The sequence below is a fragment of the Enoplosus armatus genome, chromosome 1, assembly GCF_043641665.1.
Source record: "Enoplosus armatus isolate fEnoArm2 chromosome 1, fEnoArm2.hap1, whole genome shotgun sequence".
In the NCBI taxonomy this organism is placed as follows: Eukaryota; Metazoa; Chordata; class Actinopteri; order Centrarchiformes; family Enoplosidae; genus Enoplosus; species Enoplosus armatus.
In genome coordinates this window covers 15,532,166-15,548,523 of record NC_092180.1, presented here as the reverse complement: position 1 = coordinate 15,548,523, position 16,358 = coordinate 15,532,166, and the positions used below count along the sequence as shown (strand labels likewise).

At 41.0% G+C, this 16,358-nt stretch overlaps 1 protein-coding gene across 2 annotated transcripts in view; it reads left to right on the top strand.

The window, feature by feature from the left end:
- Positions 1-16,358, top strand: part of cgnl1 (cingulin-like 1) — a 29,325-nt gene that overhangs the window by 4,457 nt on the left and 8,510 nt on the right. The window contains exons 3-11 of one of the 2 annotated variants that reach the window (XM_070904383.1): positions 157-251; positions 1,960-2,062; positions 2,654-2,743; positions 3,300-3,436; positions 4,725-4,863; positions 5,271-5,483; positions 15,362-15,568; positions 15,717-15,821; positions 15,919-16,071. In XM_070904383.1, coding sequence (XP_070760484.1) covers positions 157-251; positions 1,960-2,062; positions 2,654-2,743; positions 3,300-3,436; positions 4,725-4,863; positions 5,271-5,483; positions 15,362-15,568; positions 15,717-15,821; positions 15,919-16,071 — 1,242 coding nt within the window. Of the gene's footprint in view, positions 1-156; positions 252-1,956; positions 2,063-2,653; positions 2,744-3,299; positions 3,437-4,724; positions 4,864-5,270; positions 5,484-15,361; positions 15,569-15,716; positions 15,822-15,918; positions 16,072-16,358 lie in introns of both variants that reach the window. The other variant, XM_070904375.1, reaches the window with a different exon arrangement.

The following is a 16,358-nucleotide window of genomic DNA, read 5'->3' as shown; positions in this document are numbered from 1 at the left end:
TCTATGGTGTAGAACTATGATTGGATCCTACACTTGGAATTTGAAATGTCTTTGTTTTAACTTCTCTTATTTTACTTACTTAATATCAGTATATTGTCCAACAGATGATCTCCCTTATTTCATTAACATTTCCCTCTTATTTCCTGTAATTTCCAGGCGACACCCGATCTTCTGAAAGGTCAACAGGAGCTTTCACAACAAACACATGAAGAGACAGCAAAACAAATTTTGTTCAATTACCTTAAGGATGGGTGAGTTATCTTGACTTTTCTGTTCTTATCAATGTACTTTTTAGCTTTATTTGCTCATATTAACTTAACCAAATGTGACCAAATGTTGTGAAAATGTTACAATCTTAATCCTTGGCTGTTAGTTGAATCATGAACTGAACATGTTGTTCACTCTAAAGCCCAAATCCCACATGTTGCACCATAAGGCAATGCATCATGAAGGAAGAGAGTTTTCTGTGGGAGGGCATAAATGTTTTTTATCAGAGTTGGACTGTTTGTGATAAAAGTGAAGGAATGTGTTCTTCTTACCCTCCCATCCAGGCTGTGAGAGATCCAGCTGTCTGGAGTTTGTTTTCTTGCAGAATCCCACTCTCTCTCTCTCTGCTTTCTCTTTGCTGCAGTGTGAAATGAGAGGAGGATGTTCTGTTTTCTTCTGTAATCAGACACTTACGACCTGTTAGGGAAAGGCATGTCGGGTTAAAGGGTTAAATGCAGTTTAGGTTTTAAAGGATTGAAATATGATGGTTCATGCATTCTTTACAATCTTTTAATTAAGGTAGCAAGTAAATGGCAGTAATTGTTTTTGGAGAATGTGTAAATTAAACGCAAATGCCAGTTAAACTGTACTCTGCAGGTTCCTACAGTTCTTGCATGTGCTGCAGGCTTGTGGCAATGTAGAAATACGTAGAAAGAGAACAGGAAACTGCTTGGGTGTGTCGGACCACAGGTCAGGAGTCACAGGACAAAGGAAAGGAAACACAGATGGAAGTGCTGGGGCTGAAACTGCGCTACATTCTCAAGGCCCAGAAGACAAACATTAACCAGCAGGGGTTATAAAGGTTTAATGAAAATCATCTGTATGAGGAGAAGAGAGGTTTGGGGAGGTTTGGCTTTCTGTGTCAGCTTTGTAAGTTATTGAAATAATATATTACTGCTGTCATGTGAAAGGGGTGGAACTTCAGTTTTGTGGATTCTGATGTTTTCACTTTAACTGAAGGATTAAATATTGTTCTGTGGGTGGTTGAGAAAATCCTCCCATCTTTCGGCTCAGAAACGCTCAGTGTTTAACGCTAAAGACAAAGCTGCTTTTCTCAGCTCCGGAGAAGTTGATGTTTAGGAAATGTAAGGTTTTTACTGACCAGAACAATACTGTAATCCGTTGCCACTTTGTTATTTTTAAAATATAGGACATAATCTATGTTACCATCAGAGAGGATGGGCCTGAGGTAGAATATTTTACTTGACTGTAAATGTTTACTATATCTTATGATTTATATTATATTATCTGAATGCCATGAGCAAGCAATCTATCTTCTTTTAAAAAAGCTCCCACAATCTCTCACAATTTAGCATAATGTGCAAGGTGTTTACATCTGAAATCATTAGAAATTGGGATATTTCTTAACCCTTGTATGATTGCTGCAACATTTCTAGCTCTGGTTCCTACTAATTTACCAGATGATGATATTAGACTCTGCAGCAGTCCCATTATACTGCCCATATGTTTGATTCTTCCGCTCATGTGCCTCATAGTTTATTGGATGGGTGTAGTGAAGCTGTTTGTGCTGTGAGGTGACACATCAAAGTAGCATGATCCTTCTTGACCCTTTCTAAGCTGGGGATGACTTACTCTGTGCCCAGAACAGTCTGGAATGAATTCCTGATCCCCCCCCCAAACACTGAGAGAAGTTGAGAACCTTAAATAACCAAAGTGGTGTGTCTGCAGAAGCAGCGACAATGATGAAACGACGAAGAGAAAGGTCAACCTCGTCTTTGAGAAGATACAGACGTTGAAGTCTCGAGCTACGGCGAGTTCACAAGGCGACAACAAAGTGAGACATTGTTATATCACTGCAATTGTGCAACACTCAAAGGGTTAAAGAACCCATGAAAAAAAATGCATCTTCTCTGCTATCTCATATACTGCATGTCAACATCAGCATCTTCACATATTTTTATATTGAAATCATAGATTTTGGGCCTGTAAAGTGCAGCTCTACCTTCATGTCTCAACTGTCTACCAGTAAATGGGTGAGAGATGTGTGTTTGTGTTTCAACCTCCTAAAGTGCCCAACTGGCTCAAATGTATTGATTCTAAAGAGGTTGATACATGCAACTTATTTGTGCTGAAATTTCAGTAAACATTAAATTCTGCCATAACATCCTGTTTGATTCAAACCACTGAAGAAAACTGTGATCTCAAAGCCATTTTATGTGACCTGTGTGTGCATATTATCTCAGGCTCAGAGGCTTTAACACTCAGGCTGTTTACTTTGCATAGCACACACTGTCAGCAATGTAATATTTACCCTTCACTAAAGAGTGCAAAATATTCACTTTGTATTCAGTGTATATTTGAATTCAGAATTCATAATGATCAATAAGAAATAACGTACTCTAAAACGTCTGTCTTCTTCCTTCAGTCCCTGGACGTTGCTGCGCAGACCAAAGCTCTGCAGGAGCAAAATGCTGAACTGGAGAAAGAAATGACCGATCTGAAGAGAAAACTTGAGGTAACAGCAGTCTAACTACAGCTGTGCCACTGACACCAGCCTGTTTATGTTGGCATGTCGCTTTATTGCTGAACTTGTTGTTGTTTGAGACTATCCTTTAATCAAGGGTTTAGTTGGAAAGTAGGTTTAAGGGATTACTGTTCAACTTGTTGAATTGAAAGATAATTTGGGACCACTGGTTGGATGTAGAATTGGCTAAGCTTAACACAAAGGCACATTTTAATATACAGAATAATAGAATAAACAGGCTTTTGAAAACATGTAATTATGTGTTGTGTGTGTGTTTCAATGAAGTAAGTAGGAATTCAAAACACTTGTTCACTTTGCATTGAAAGTGGGGTGCAACTGTTGGGAATGCATTCACTTTGGGGTGAAACAGCTTGCAACATCCCATATGCTGCTTTTCCATATAGTTGGGATCCTCTTTTGCAATATTTAAAACAGATCCTTCAATTCAATCCAAATGACAAAAGCTTGGTGCAGGAGATGTAAAAGACTAGATGTGTGCATCTACATTGAAATGTCAACATGAATATTTTGTGTGTTTCACCATCAGAAGAACCAGGCTGACAAGAGGACAGCAGCAGGTTTGAAGGAGCTGCAGCAGGAGCTGGAGCGGAGCGCAGAGGAGTGCAAGCATCTGAAGGAAAAACTAGCCAAAACAGAGGCCGAGCTCCAGACCACTGTCGAAGAGTAAGTGCTGGGTGACAAAGCTGGAGAACGAAGGGTCAATGATGATCAGCATAGATCAATCGACTAGCTTAGGTTTATTTAGCATTTCCAGTTAACTTAGATAGAAGTGGGCGGCTTAGAGGTAAAACACCAAAATTCAGCTCCCTTTACTGGTGTCTTCATCTTTGTTGTCTGCTCCAATGAACACAACTGGCAGTGTTTGTGGTGGGAAGCTGGTGAGGTGATCATGTTTTTGTCGCTGCACTATTGATCCCTACTGATTTGCTGGGGATCCTGCACAGAGGGAGGTGGAAACAGAGAGGCATAGCATGAACCTGCCGCGTGTTACGCCCTCCTGGTGAAGCTCCTGAAGCGGTGTATCAGAAGGACCATATTGCTGTTAACACCTTACCCGGGTCATATAATAATGAATAATACTAATGATTAGCGAGATGTGTTATTCATCAGCTGTTACTTTGCACTGAAAGTTGCTGTAAACCTGACATGTACTGTCATGCTGAAACCAGTGCAGGAGGTCTGTTGATGAAACCACTCAGACTGTTGATAGTTACTGAAGAGGTTACCATGTCAGCTCTTCTGTCTTATTATACAGTCCTTTGTGTGTCCTCTGGTTTGATAGCTTTATCTTTCACCCTCCATATTAACGTGTGCCTGATGACTGATTTACTGTTCACTCTGACAGCACTAACTGTCCAGCTCTGTTTCCGCCCCTTAACATATTATATTATGTAATATGTATATATAACTATTATTATTTGATGTCAGTCTGAAGTCCAGAGTGTTGCCACTATCCATAGCTTGTTGGTTTCGTAAGGTTCTCCATGTATCAGATGGAAATAGTAGGAACATATTTGATCTTCTTAATTTTCTGTGATACTTTTTGTGGATTTCCATGCTATTAAATCCTGCGCTCTTTAATTTCTGCCTCCTTCTGTGTTGGGCCTTCATTGTCAGTTCACTTTTTGTTCTTTGAATCCAGGATCTTTCACTTGATTGAAGTTGTCTTTCATGACTGTGTGGTGATTTGTTTGAGGTGCCTCACATCACTTATCACCCTCCCCCTCAGTGTTGTCATGTAGAGGCAGTTTAAACATTATTGGTTTGCCGTAGTGCCATAGTACAGGTATTCATTTTAACCTCTGTGCTCTGTAGGCCTCACATTCAGACCCAGCACAGGTGCTGCCATTTGTAAGTGCGAATGAAGGTGCAGGTGTGTGGGTGTGTATGTGCATATTTACAGCTTGTAGAGTAAATTGACTGTGTTGTGACATGTTGTGTGGTTTGTCAGGCTGTTCCAGGTGAAGATGGAGAGGGAGCAATACCAGACCGAGATCAGAGACCTGCAGGACCAGCTGTCAGAGATGCATGACGAGCTTGACTCGGCCAAGAAGTCAACCTCTGATGGAGAGAAAGACATCATTATGGCGGTAATGCACAGTGTTCATTGTTCGAGAGAAGAAACTTGTGAAAGCTTGTGGAACATGTGGCTGATGGAAACTGCTCACCAAGACCACCATGAAACATGAAAGCTTTTCTATTCTGTCTCTTGAATACTAAAACCTTGTTCATAAAACCATATGGTGAAGGCAATGATCAAGCAAGCAAGGGAATACAATATCGGAACTGTATCTCTAAAATGATCACATCGCTGTTATTGATTATTTCCAAAAGGTCCCCATTCTGTCTTGTCTTTAGCTGTAGCTCTACAAAAGTTTGGTCTTTAAACAGTTCAATAACTGTGTTTGCAGTGAGACAAGACAAGGTCAACTCCAGTCTGATTCTGCAAATTCTCATATGATAAAAAGTTACCAAACTGTCTTCATTTTTTCCACAGGACATGATGCAACTGAAGGTGGAGATGCAGGAAGTTCTCCTGGCCAAGGAGGAACAGGAGGAGGTGCTGAGGAGGCGAGAGAGGGAGCTGACAGCTCTGAAAGGAGCCCTGAAGGAAGAAGTGGCTGCTCATGATCAGGAGGTGGACAAGATGAGGGAGCAGTATGAGAAGGAAATAAGCAAGCTGCAGATGTCTTTGGAGGACGCCAAGCAGGTAATCGGCCTCCCATAAGTTTCCCCTCCCTCCCTCTCTCTCTCTCCTCCATTTTGACTCCCTGTGTTCCCTCCTCCTTATTTCCTCTGCTCTCGCCCTCCCCCATTTCAGAAACAACACAGCCTGTCACAGAGCAGTGTGGAGATAAGCACCACATCAGGGGAGCTGTAACTGTGTCTGTGCGTGTTTTGCATTGCAAGTTGTGCCATATGTTCGTCATCAGAGGTTGGGGTGCTTTTTTGAAGTGACGTTATTTACACCTTTTCACCAGTTTCACTAGTTCACATCTGTGGCACTCTGTGGCAATGGTTTTAAAACTGACAGGATATACTGTATCCAGAATACGCTGGGCCTTTTAAATCAGTATTTCTGTGGAAAGGATTTGCAGGAAAGGGAGGCAAAGAGGCCTTGTTTTATTGGCCGTCTGCATTGCATCCAAAACATGTTGAATTCAAGATGTCAACATATGATTTACTGTACAAGGCAAAGAAAGAGTCTCGAGTGAAACAAGGATTTTTAATATTATAAAACAAGAAATTAAAATATTATCATCCAGACCTGCACTTCGCATACTACTCTTTAGTCTCCTTCAGTGAATAATAGTTCTTAAAACATTCAACGTCTCAGTGGTACCTGTAGACTTATGTACATGCTGAAAGACAAGTTAGCTATTGATTTTTCAATATTTACAGAGTTCCTCCCACATTTATGTTAAACCTTTAAATTCCAGTATATCCAGCATATCTGATGTGCTAGTCATAAGTCAATGGTTCCATGATCTGGTTTGGCTGGCCTGCAGAGAAACGCTGATGATACAACATTTAACATCCCAGTTTTTAATGGGGATGTAATTAGTTGTATGTAAGTAGTTTAAACACACTCATCAGGTTAGGATTGGATATTCACCTACAGCAGTGACTAGTTGTTGTACATTTTTTCAAATGACACAAGTGGAATGAGCTCAGCTAGAGTTCACACACTTGAGCTGGGTCAACAGAGTAAACTGATAAAATGTAAACGAAACACTAACATTTAAATGTTGCTCATCATCATTTTTCATGGGAAGTCTTTCCAGCCACTCAAGTGTGGAGGTGTTTTCTTATCTCAGCTTGTTCCTCTAGGGAGGAACGTTTTACAGGAAGAGTGATATTTAATGATAAAACTTAGAGACATTTGTCTGGATATGAAACTGTTAGGAGTTGCCTTACTGGCAAGGTCACTGTTGTAGCTTAGTAACAAGTCTCAATGAGTTAAGGCCCTGATATACTCCAACGCAGACACGGACTCAGTTCTGTTTTTACTAAATTGTCAAAAATCTCCTTGAACCATCCGTTATACAAATCAGTGTTATTCTGCACCATTAGGAGAAGAGTACCAGTGATGAACCAGCCATTGTTTAAAAGTGAATGATTAGAAGTAGATTTTCTTTAGAGCAGAGAGGGTTTGTCAACTGTTGGAGGAAGGTGAGTTAAGATGAGACGAGCAGCGGTGCATGGCAAGAGACTGCACACTGAAAGGACTGAGGACACATTGTTTCCAGGAGGTCCTGTGTGACTCACGTGTGTCCTGTTTGTCTCAAAGAGTGGAAGTCTTCCTTGTTCTCGGCTTCCTGCAGGCCTGGTGGGGGTCCACAGCAGCGCTCTGCAGCAAGAGTCTGTGAGAACATTTCCTTTTGTCGAACAGAGGTACTGCTCCCCCGAGGGAGTATGTCATCAGGGGTTTACCCTCAGTGCTTTGTAAACACTTGGCAAGATGAAGTCATTGTTTGTTTCTCTTTTAAGATAGAAAATAGTTCTCACTCTTTGGAGCCTTTCATTTGTGTCCTTGAATTAATCTTCTGTCCTCAGGTTAGGCTTTGTTTGACATTTGTAGATTAGATGACTTTGCCTATTAATTATTATGCAGAAATTCATCTATGCAGTGGCACCATTTATGCTTTACCTACTTGTATATGTTGTTTATGTCAGGGCAGTGTGCAAACAGATGAAAAGATCTGATAAGTCAGCATATAAAAGAAAGTAAAATCATATATAAGCATTTTCAAAGCATGTCAGTAATAAATACAATACAGAAATATAGAATAATGTTATTCTAGACATTATGGTTTTCTGTGTGATGAAAATACACTGTGTGATAGGTATAAATACCAAAACAAATCTTGTCAAATAGTAATGAATGAAATGAAACCCAAAGCCTTTTGAAGTCCAAAATGTTCAAAATGTAGTTACAGGTTATGAGAAAGCCTGACATTGAAAGGGAAAGCTGCTTATTCTCTCATGTACACTTCTACTTTGTGTGAGGGTGTCAGAGGAAAAACAAGAGCCAGAGTGAACTGTACATCAAAGTGCTGCTTCCCCCCTTTTGAGTGGCCCTAACGTTTTCGGCCCATGCAAAGAAGAATGCTGGAAACTGGAGCACCAAATTGCTCTGTATACTAGTTAATTGCAGTGGCAAGCCATCACTAATCTAATGAGCTGCCGTTCCCGAGTTGCCTTGTGTCCCCTCTTCTTTCTGTGCCCTGAAAGAGTGGGGGTAATTGCGGACCTCAGTCGACAATGAATGATGAGTTTGTTTCACACAATAATAGCAGCGGGGGTTGGGACATGCTGAATAAGTGGGTCAGTATGCTGAAGAAAAGGGGATGCGCGGCTGACCCCCTGAAAGGAGTGGGGGGCCTGTTTTTGTGTCTTAAATTGAAAGCTGCATTGTGTTTTCAGTGAGCTGAAATCTGTGGAATTTCATTGAGGTTGAAAAATCGCCGTCACACTTTCTTGAGAAGATATGATTTTGCTTATTTTGAGTTCTTAATGTTCTGTAACAAAAGACGTCTGCACATTTGTAAGTGGATATGGTCTTTCGTGTCAGCATGTGCTGGTATGCAGAAAATGTAGAAAGATGAGGTGCGGTGAGCAGAGAGAAGGGTTTGTTTCCAAGAATGTCGGGGTCACAGTGGTGAATGTGCACCCTGCAGACCTCTTTCTTCACTCAGCTCCAGCTCTGTTACAGTGCACCCGCTCCGACCTGCGGGAGAGGCTCTGACCTTTTCATTTATGGCTCTTCGGGGTGCTGCAGTTGCATCTCCGTCTCCACAGCGCTCCAGATTCTCAGTGTTAGAGGCTTTAATATGTCTCACCCGTACCCTCCCTTCCTAACTGTAAAGACAGAGCCTTGTGCTTATCACACCATTTCCAGCTCTTATTATGTTTCACCTACAGCCCAGAGCCACAGTGTGTAACACGGCCACATTGTTATCACGCTCTCATCTGTAACCTCAATCCCGAATGCTGTATGTTTTCATTTCCTAACTCCACAGTTTCCACACAAGGCTCCACAGTGATCCCCTGCTCACCTAAATGCAGTTCATTTTCTGGCCTGCGCCGTTCTCGCCAGTATCTCTGCCTGCCTCTCGAGTAATCTCTGTCAGTGTGTGAACTGAAGTCTCACTGTCTGATCATCAAACTTACGCAGCCCAGAGAAGAGTTCCCCCTCAGGCTTGTTTTGAAAGTAAAAACTCCCGCATGAGTCTGTGTGTTTGATGATAGCACTATATTTCCCAGCGTAGCTTTAGGAGCTGATTTAGCAGGCGACTTAGAAAGAGGAGGATGGAGACGCTGGGCTGCGAGTGAGGAAGGAAATGATGGAGAGAGTTTCTGGATCTTGACAGAGACGGCAAAGAATTAGCCGTTTATCCTTGTTGAAATATTAGGTCTTCAAACAGCTTTAATGATAACTTTATAGATTGATGACATTAAACACTCTAAAAAAACGGGGAACTAAATGCCCAGCAGTTCAGTCAGAAAAGGTTCAGTTCAGAAAATGTCGCTACGTGGCCGTGTGAGGGTCACGTCTGTGTGAAACCTGGCAGTGGCCTGGATTTTTTTGTTTGTTGTTCCTTTACCTCACTGCCTGTGAGTGCTGATGGGAGCCTAATCTGCCAAAACAACTTGCAGGAGTCAAGTTAAGTACACATCTCTTTCTTGAGATGACCAAGAACATTTGAGACTAGCGGTGTTTACGTTCATCAAGCAGTTCTTTTAAAGGCAGTCGGTGTGTTATCTTGTGAAGTTGTCGGCGATTGTTCATTTTTCACATCATTCAGTTTTTTGTTTTTTACAATGTTTTGATGTTCTGCCGTCTTCAAACCCACATGACCATGAAATAACGAATCAGAATCAGACAGTCTGTTAGCATGTGAAATCACATTTTGATATTTTTAACTATGCCAGCTGACTGGTTGAGTACATGAATTTGGTTGAGTGTTGGTTGAGATCTCCATGTTCAAACTCTTGTGTGAGATGTGGATTTTGGGCTTTCCTTCTCTTTGCTCACAGGTTTATTCAAACCATGTCTTCTTTGGCCTGGATAACTGAAACAGAGTTTTCTCCCCTCTTTGTCTTTCTGCTGAAACTTTGCTGAGACTTTACTGAGCCTTTGATTGAGTTTTAGCACCGTGAAGCCTCAAAGTCAAAGTCTGAATCACACCCAACTAACATTGTTAATTTTGATTAATGCTCTGTAATTGATTTAATTATTTTTGTGGTACGTCTGTTACAGTGCTTCACTTCATATTTTCTGCCTTCACATTGCATGATCCAGTTTCACATTGGAGAAATTAATGGATTTAAAGATCTTTGTTGAATATTCTTGCAAAAACGAAAGGCTGTAGATTAGATGATCCCCAAGTTGTTAATATTCAGAGACATGAGATGACATCACAGACCATAGTTTGATCAAATCTGGTCCCAGGAAACCCAAACAATAAATGATTGCTTTTAGATATAATTCTGCACTGACTACAGTAAGTGTCCCTGCAGTCTTTGGGATGGAAGCAGTGAGTGACTGTACTGCTGGCCAGTGAGTGAAAAACAAGCAAAAATTAAACGGATGAATGTGTTTGCAAGCTGTGGTGCACTGTGATGAAGACGCATCAAAACATTTTCATGTCTTATAGCCATGCTTTTTTATACGATGATTGCAGTCGTGGCTGTTGTTGTCAGCAAATAGCATTTGTAGTGTCAACAGTCAAATTTGACTCTTTAGAGAGGGCTTAATAAAGTGATTTTTAGGAAGCGATTTTCTTACATTCTCTTTTTATTTAGTATTTATTTTAAATCAGAAACATCAATGTCTCTTAGAGCATCTGCATGGTCACAGTCTCACTAGTCTAGTAATCCCCTGTTATATCCCAACACCCCTGCAAGCTTGCAGTTTGGCTTTGCACAGAGCCTGTTTTAAAAGCAGGTTTCTGTTTCCATTTCTCTAAGGACGAGACAAGATTTGATTACCGTCCTCCTTTGACCAAAGAGATGCCAACGCTTCTCAGCTGTCGCGTTTTCATTTCTGCTTCAATCCTTCCTTTTAGTCCATGACAGGCCTTCTGTTCCAGTTAACCTCAGGTCTGGGTACCTTCTTTTATGAGGAATGCTGCTGTATTTGTAACACATACTTTGTGCTGGCAAAGCAAATCTATGCTTCTACACTGCCAAAGAAGTTTTTTTATTTCTTTTCCTGATATGAGGGTTAAGATCAGATAATGTGATACCACACAGGAAACGACTTGTGCTCTGAACGACCTTGGACCGTTTATTAATCCATGTTTGGATATGTGGCCTCCTTCCATTGAAGGCAAAGACGGCAATTTTTCTTTGACATAATGAGGCTACATCACTTCAGCTGTCAAAAAAAAAAGCTCAAACCCACAATAAGAAAAACAGGATCGCTGACTTCATTTTACCCTCCACCACCCAAACAGAGAGCAGCTGACTGGCCAGTAAACATAAAATACTGTGTCAGACACACACACAGACTAAACAGTTAAAATGCTCAGTATAGCCTGCCATGCATATTTTAGCAACTTTAGACAACAGGTGGATGTTGAAGCTACTTGTGTTGAACCAGTAGTACAATCTGCAGGTGATGGTGAGGTGGAGGTTTTAGAAAGGTTGGTCTTAACGGAAGAATCTTACAGATTGTTTTGTAGTACGCAGAAGGAAAGTTAAATATCAACTGTCTGTTCAATATCAAACAGATATCAGTAATATATGACATTTGTGAGTGAGATAAGTTTGACAGCACAGGAAGGAGGAAACGACTGAGAAGCGGGAAACATGTGACTGAAGAATGACAGCAGGAAGAGCAGGAAAGAGAGGGGATTCACCAGTAGTAAAAAAGAGAGAGAGGAAATGTGAGCGAAAACGTCCTCCTAACGTTTGCAGAAGCTTCATTTTGTATCAGCCAATCAATTTGTCCGAGTTGCTGTGAGCCCGTTATTGTAAGTGAAATCACAGTTAGCATGTTTTTGCAGCTGCTGTAGAAGGAAGTCATGTGTTTCTGGAAACAGCTTATCATCAGCAATTTAACAAAGAGCATCCAGCAGTAATACATTTGACTTGATGTGATAACTGTTGTTTTTGTTTGGGATATGAATGACAAAAGAATTGTCTAGACCTTGAGATGGTTGCATCCAAAATACTTGATTTCCAAACCCAATTTAAAGCAAGTAGTGCATTAAATTAAGTTTGAGAAGGACTCCAAGTCTTATATATTGCTTTTTAACATCAATAAATTATCACACCCATTTGAAAAGTAGTAGTGTAATGAGGATAAACATGTTACATTGTGTTACAAGTGTTTTCAGAGTTTGCCAGGAGGTGGACTGGCAGGGGAGAAACATATGGAAAAAATACCTCCATGTTTGTCTTCGAAACACAAACGCATGCAGAGCAACATCAGGGGGAGGCGAGAGAAATGACAACATGTTAGCAGCTGGTGTAGTGATCTTAATTTGGAGAAACTGCCTCTCTATTTACAGTAATTCTGAGCAATATTTGAAAATACCGCATAGCACCTTTTAATGACTTGTGGACGTTGTGCTAAAGACAAAAGCAGCTGCACAATAATCTTAACCTGCTCATAGCGGCAGATTTCTTGCAGCTGTATTTATTTTTAGACCATCAGCTCTTTTGTTATGTTGGAAGCTGATTTGGTGGGAATAACTGAGAGAGCCAAGATTTCACCACAGCACACGACCTGGGACACATGCTTCACTTTCAGCAATCGTGCTGCGCTTCAAAGACTGCACAAAGTTAGTTAATGTGCAACTTTAGACAAACAGTTTGAGTACACATGGGGACCCAAGTCAAACTTTGAGTTCAGGTAGAGGAGGAAAAAAAGGACTAGCTGTATGAATGTAGAATATATTGCCATATATTCTTCTGTGATATTGTACTAATACACTGAAGTCAGCTTGTGTTGCCAACCTCTTTGTCAAATTTGTATTTAAAGAGGTGATAAAAATTGTATTAAATAGACAAATTAAACAAATTATTGTGTAATAGCTGATAAAGTGTTTGTTTTGTTAGTACTAATCATTCAGTGATTGTTAGGTAATCTTTAATAATGCTTTTAATTAATTATTAACTTTTTGTAGAAGTGAAAAAGAGAAGAATCAAGCAAGTGAGAAATTAGTCGGCTAATAGGTCATTTTAATGATTCTTCTCGTGTATGTGATTGTAATATTAGAGGTGACATTTATGATTGTCTTACAGTTGAAGAAAAGTTGATCTTTCCTCAAGTGGTTTTAACACTTCAGTTCACAGACATTGCTGTCGTCACTGCTTCCTCTCACAGACAGCAGCAGGGTCTCCCTCTTTCTGTCTGGGTGGCTTTGCCCGTGTTTTTAACTTGTATGACCCAGTGTGGGAAGTGGGACAGGCAGAGAAGTGTGAGGACTGAACTTGTTGTGTGTGTTGTTAAAATGGAGCACTGACACAATCCTGACTCTTATCAATGCTTTATTATTGTAGTGAAAGCTGTGTTTAGCCCAGTATCCCGCCCAACCTCCTTTTTCCATTTCCATGAGCTTCTGCCCTCAACACAATCACAGTACACTCAATAAAACCACATAGATTACCTAATGTTTTAAATGGGTAGAAATATTAATGTAAACCTCCTAGAAAATGACTTCATGACATTCATCAGAAGGAACTTGATCATAACAACATGGACACTGATGCAATTATTGATCATTTTAGGTGGAAGACCAGTTAGTAGTATTTGTCAGCTATAAAATTGTTATGCGATTGATTTTAATACAACAGTCCTGCAATAAATTCAACCTTCATGGAAATTATAATGTTCAGGTTTTGGTGAAATGGATGTTAATTCAACTTGTGTTTTGGAGACTGTAGTTTGAGGTGTTTCTAATATTTACAGTAATTTGCCCTCTTTTATACAACATCTGCAATGTTTGCAGTTGTGATTTACTTGCTGTAAAGTCTTATTTTATTTGTCTGCTATTTGATATCTTAATTCTCATTTGTTTGGCTAATCTTGAAACAGTGTTATCTCTGGATTTATTGAGTCTGTATAGGGCTTCTCGCTCCTTTGACCAAACTAAATGACCCAGTCAGGCAGAGATGAGGGCGGCTCTGTGGTGACGGGGGAAAACAGGTCTGACTGGCCTGCCACCACTAAAGCAGGGAGGCATCCGTCACCTTTCTAGTACAGGAGGTGCAACTATTCACGCACGATGGCGACCAGACGAGCTGACCAAGGAGAGCCTTTTACCTTAGTCACAAAGGGTATTAAGGGGTGAAGAGTCGTAAAACTTTGGATTCCAGCAGAAATTAAATTTTGCATTTGTAAATAAGTTACCACATTCAAAACCTCCTTCAAATGCCCAGTGACACTAACTACAGTGCTATAACTCACAAAACTATAAACTTCTGCCCGTTGCAGTTAAAATCTCATGACAGCTAAAATCTGCTACGATAACCTGTTTCTACATCGTGCTTTTTAAAATATATCAACGTCAAAGGAGCCCACAATTTATGATTTCCTCTTCCTGCTGATTGTGATGTAATTTAGCAGGAAGGTGTCTGCTGTGGCACTTAGCACAAAAAGGTACTGCTTGAGAATAACAAACCAGTTTTTAGTTCCACTGTTTGTATTGATGCATTTTTCTGTGCAATCTTTCATCAGTGTGTCACCAGCTGGGTTACAAGTCACTCAGTTGGTTCTTCAAAGCAGAAGGGTGTGTGTGTGTGTGTGTGTGTGTGTGTGTGTGTGTGTGTGTGTGTGTGTGTGTGTGTGTGTGTGTGTGTGTGTGTGTGTGTGTGTGTGTGTGTGTGTGTGTGTGTGTGCACGCTGTACCGAGATAAACAGGAAATTGCCAAACCAGTTTCCTAACATTTCACCTAAAAGTCTCGTTTCCAAACAAACCTTTACAAGTCATTTCACTACCAGCGCTGTCATTCACTGGAAAGGTGTCATCGTAACTGAAACCTGTTATCTGTTGTACTGATTGAGTCGTGTGCTGTCAGTTTTCTTTGTCTCTCTGTCCTTCTCTGGCACACATGTATTTCCGTCTGTCTCCTGTTCATTCTGTCCTGCGCAGCACGCCACCCTGTAATGTTGGAGCCAAAACCCAGTCTTCATTCATAAGTTAACTCCGTCACTGCTACTGCCACAAGTGCAGACTAACACTGTACACCAGCTTGTGGTTTGTAGTGGTCACAAGATGCATCTAAAAAGCCATCTCACAGCTGTATATCAGGTGGAAAAACTCTGAATCTAGTGACACAGGACACTTTGTGTGGGCCTCAGTCAGCAGAAGCTAATCAAAGCTCAGCTTTAGTTGCCTTCATTTGTGGTTTATAATGAACTGTGAGAGAATTACAGGAGGACATTGTTATTCTGTGTCTCCACAGCAACAAAATTTCAGTGAGAAACTGAGCACTTCAAATAGCTTTTTGTTGCATGAGGCATTTGAAAGAGTCTCAAATGTTCCATCATGCATCTTTGTTCCACTTTCTGTTGAGTGTCACAGACTCCTGCTTCCTTTTGTACTGTGCCTCATGTCTTGTTCCTATGTGCAGAGCAGCGCAGCAGTGGTCCGTGAGAAGGCTGAAGTGGAGGCAGCCAAGGGTGCAGTGGAGGGCCAGGCAGGACGGCTGACCCAAGAGGCCGAGCGGCTGCGCAGGCGGGCGCAGGAGCTGGAAAATGAGGTGGCCAAACTTAACCGCATCATCGACGAGGCCAAGCTACAGGAGAGCAGGCTGGGGGACAGAGTTGGCCGACTGGAGGTGAGGGGTCAAGATGCATAATGAGGGAGTCAGTCACAGAAGTGCAACTGATGCTAGATTAATTATTTTTTTGCTGGTTTATTTCTACACTGGCACTGTTGCATATTGTACTATGAAAGTGTTATATGCCACAATGTCCACTTAACAGAGAGAGAAAAAGCAATTGGAAGAATCTTTGGCTGAAATTAAGGAGCAAGAAGAGGAGATGTCACGTGCCAATCGAGCGTTGACAATTCGGTTGGAGGATGTGCAGGTGGGATTAGCAACACTGCACCACACTGCATGTAGAGAAATGTGGATTTCTATCACAAGCACGGTTTGACATCTTTTAATATTGTGTCCTTCCATAGAGGAACTTGACCAAACTGAGCAATGAACACAAGGACTTGGAGGAGAGGTTACAAGAAGAGAGGACTCAGAAGGAGCAGTTCAAGCACATGAAGAACGACATTGAGGAGGAGAGGAGGTTGCTGGACCGTACAGTGGAGAAACTCCAGAGGGAGGTGAGTGTACTTGAGTTGGTAGTACAGTAACATTCATCCCAGAAGACATCGCAGGAGTAGTAGTTATTTAGGCAAAATGCGTTCATTTATTCATCTTTGAGTCTAATGAATCTCTTATCAGTCTTTCTTTTGTTTTTAGCAACAAGTAGCAGGAAGTCCAGAGAACCTTTTTTTGCTCTTGAAGATGTTGGTTTAAAATGCCAAGTGGTTTTAACATCACAGGGTCTTCACCAGGGTGGAAATAGTAAACATCCCTGAATAACATTGTCTTTTCTATTACCATTGAT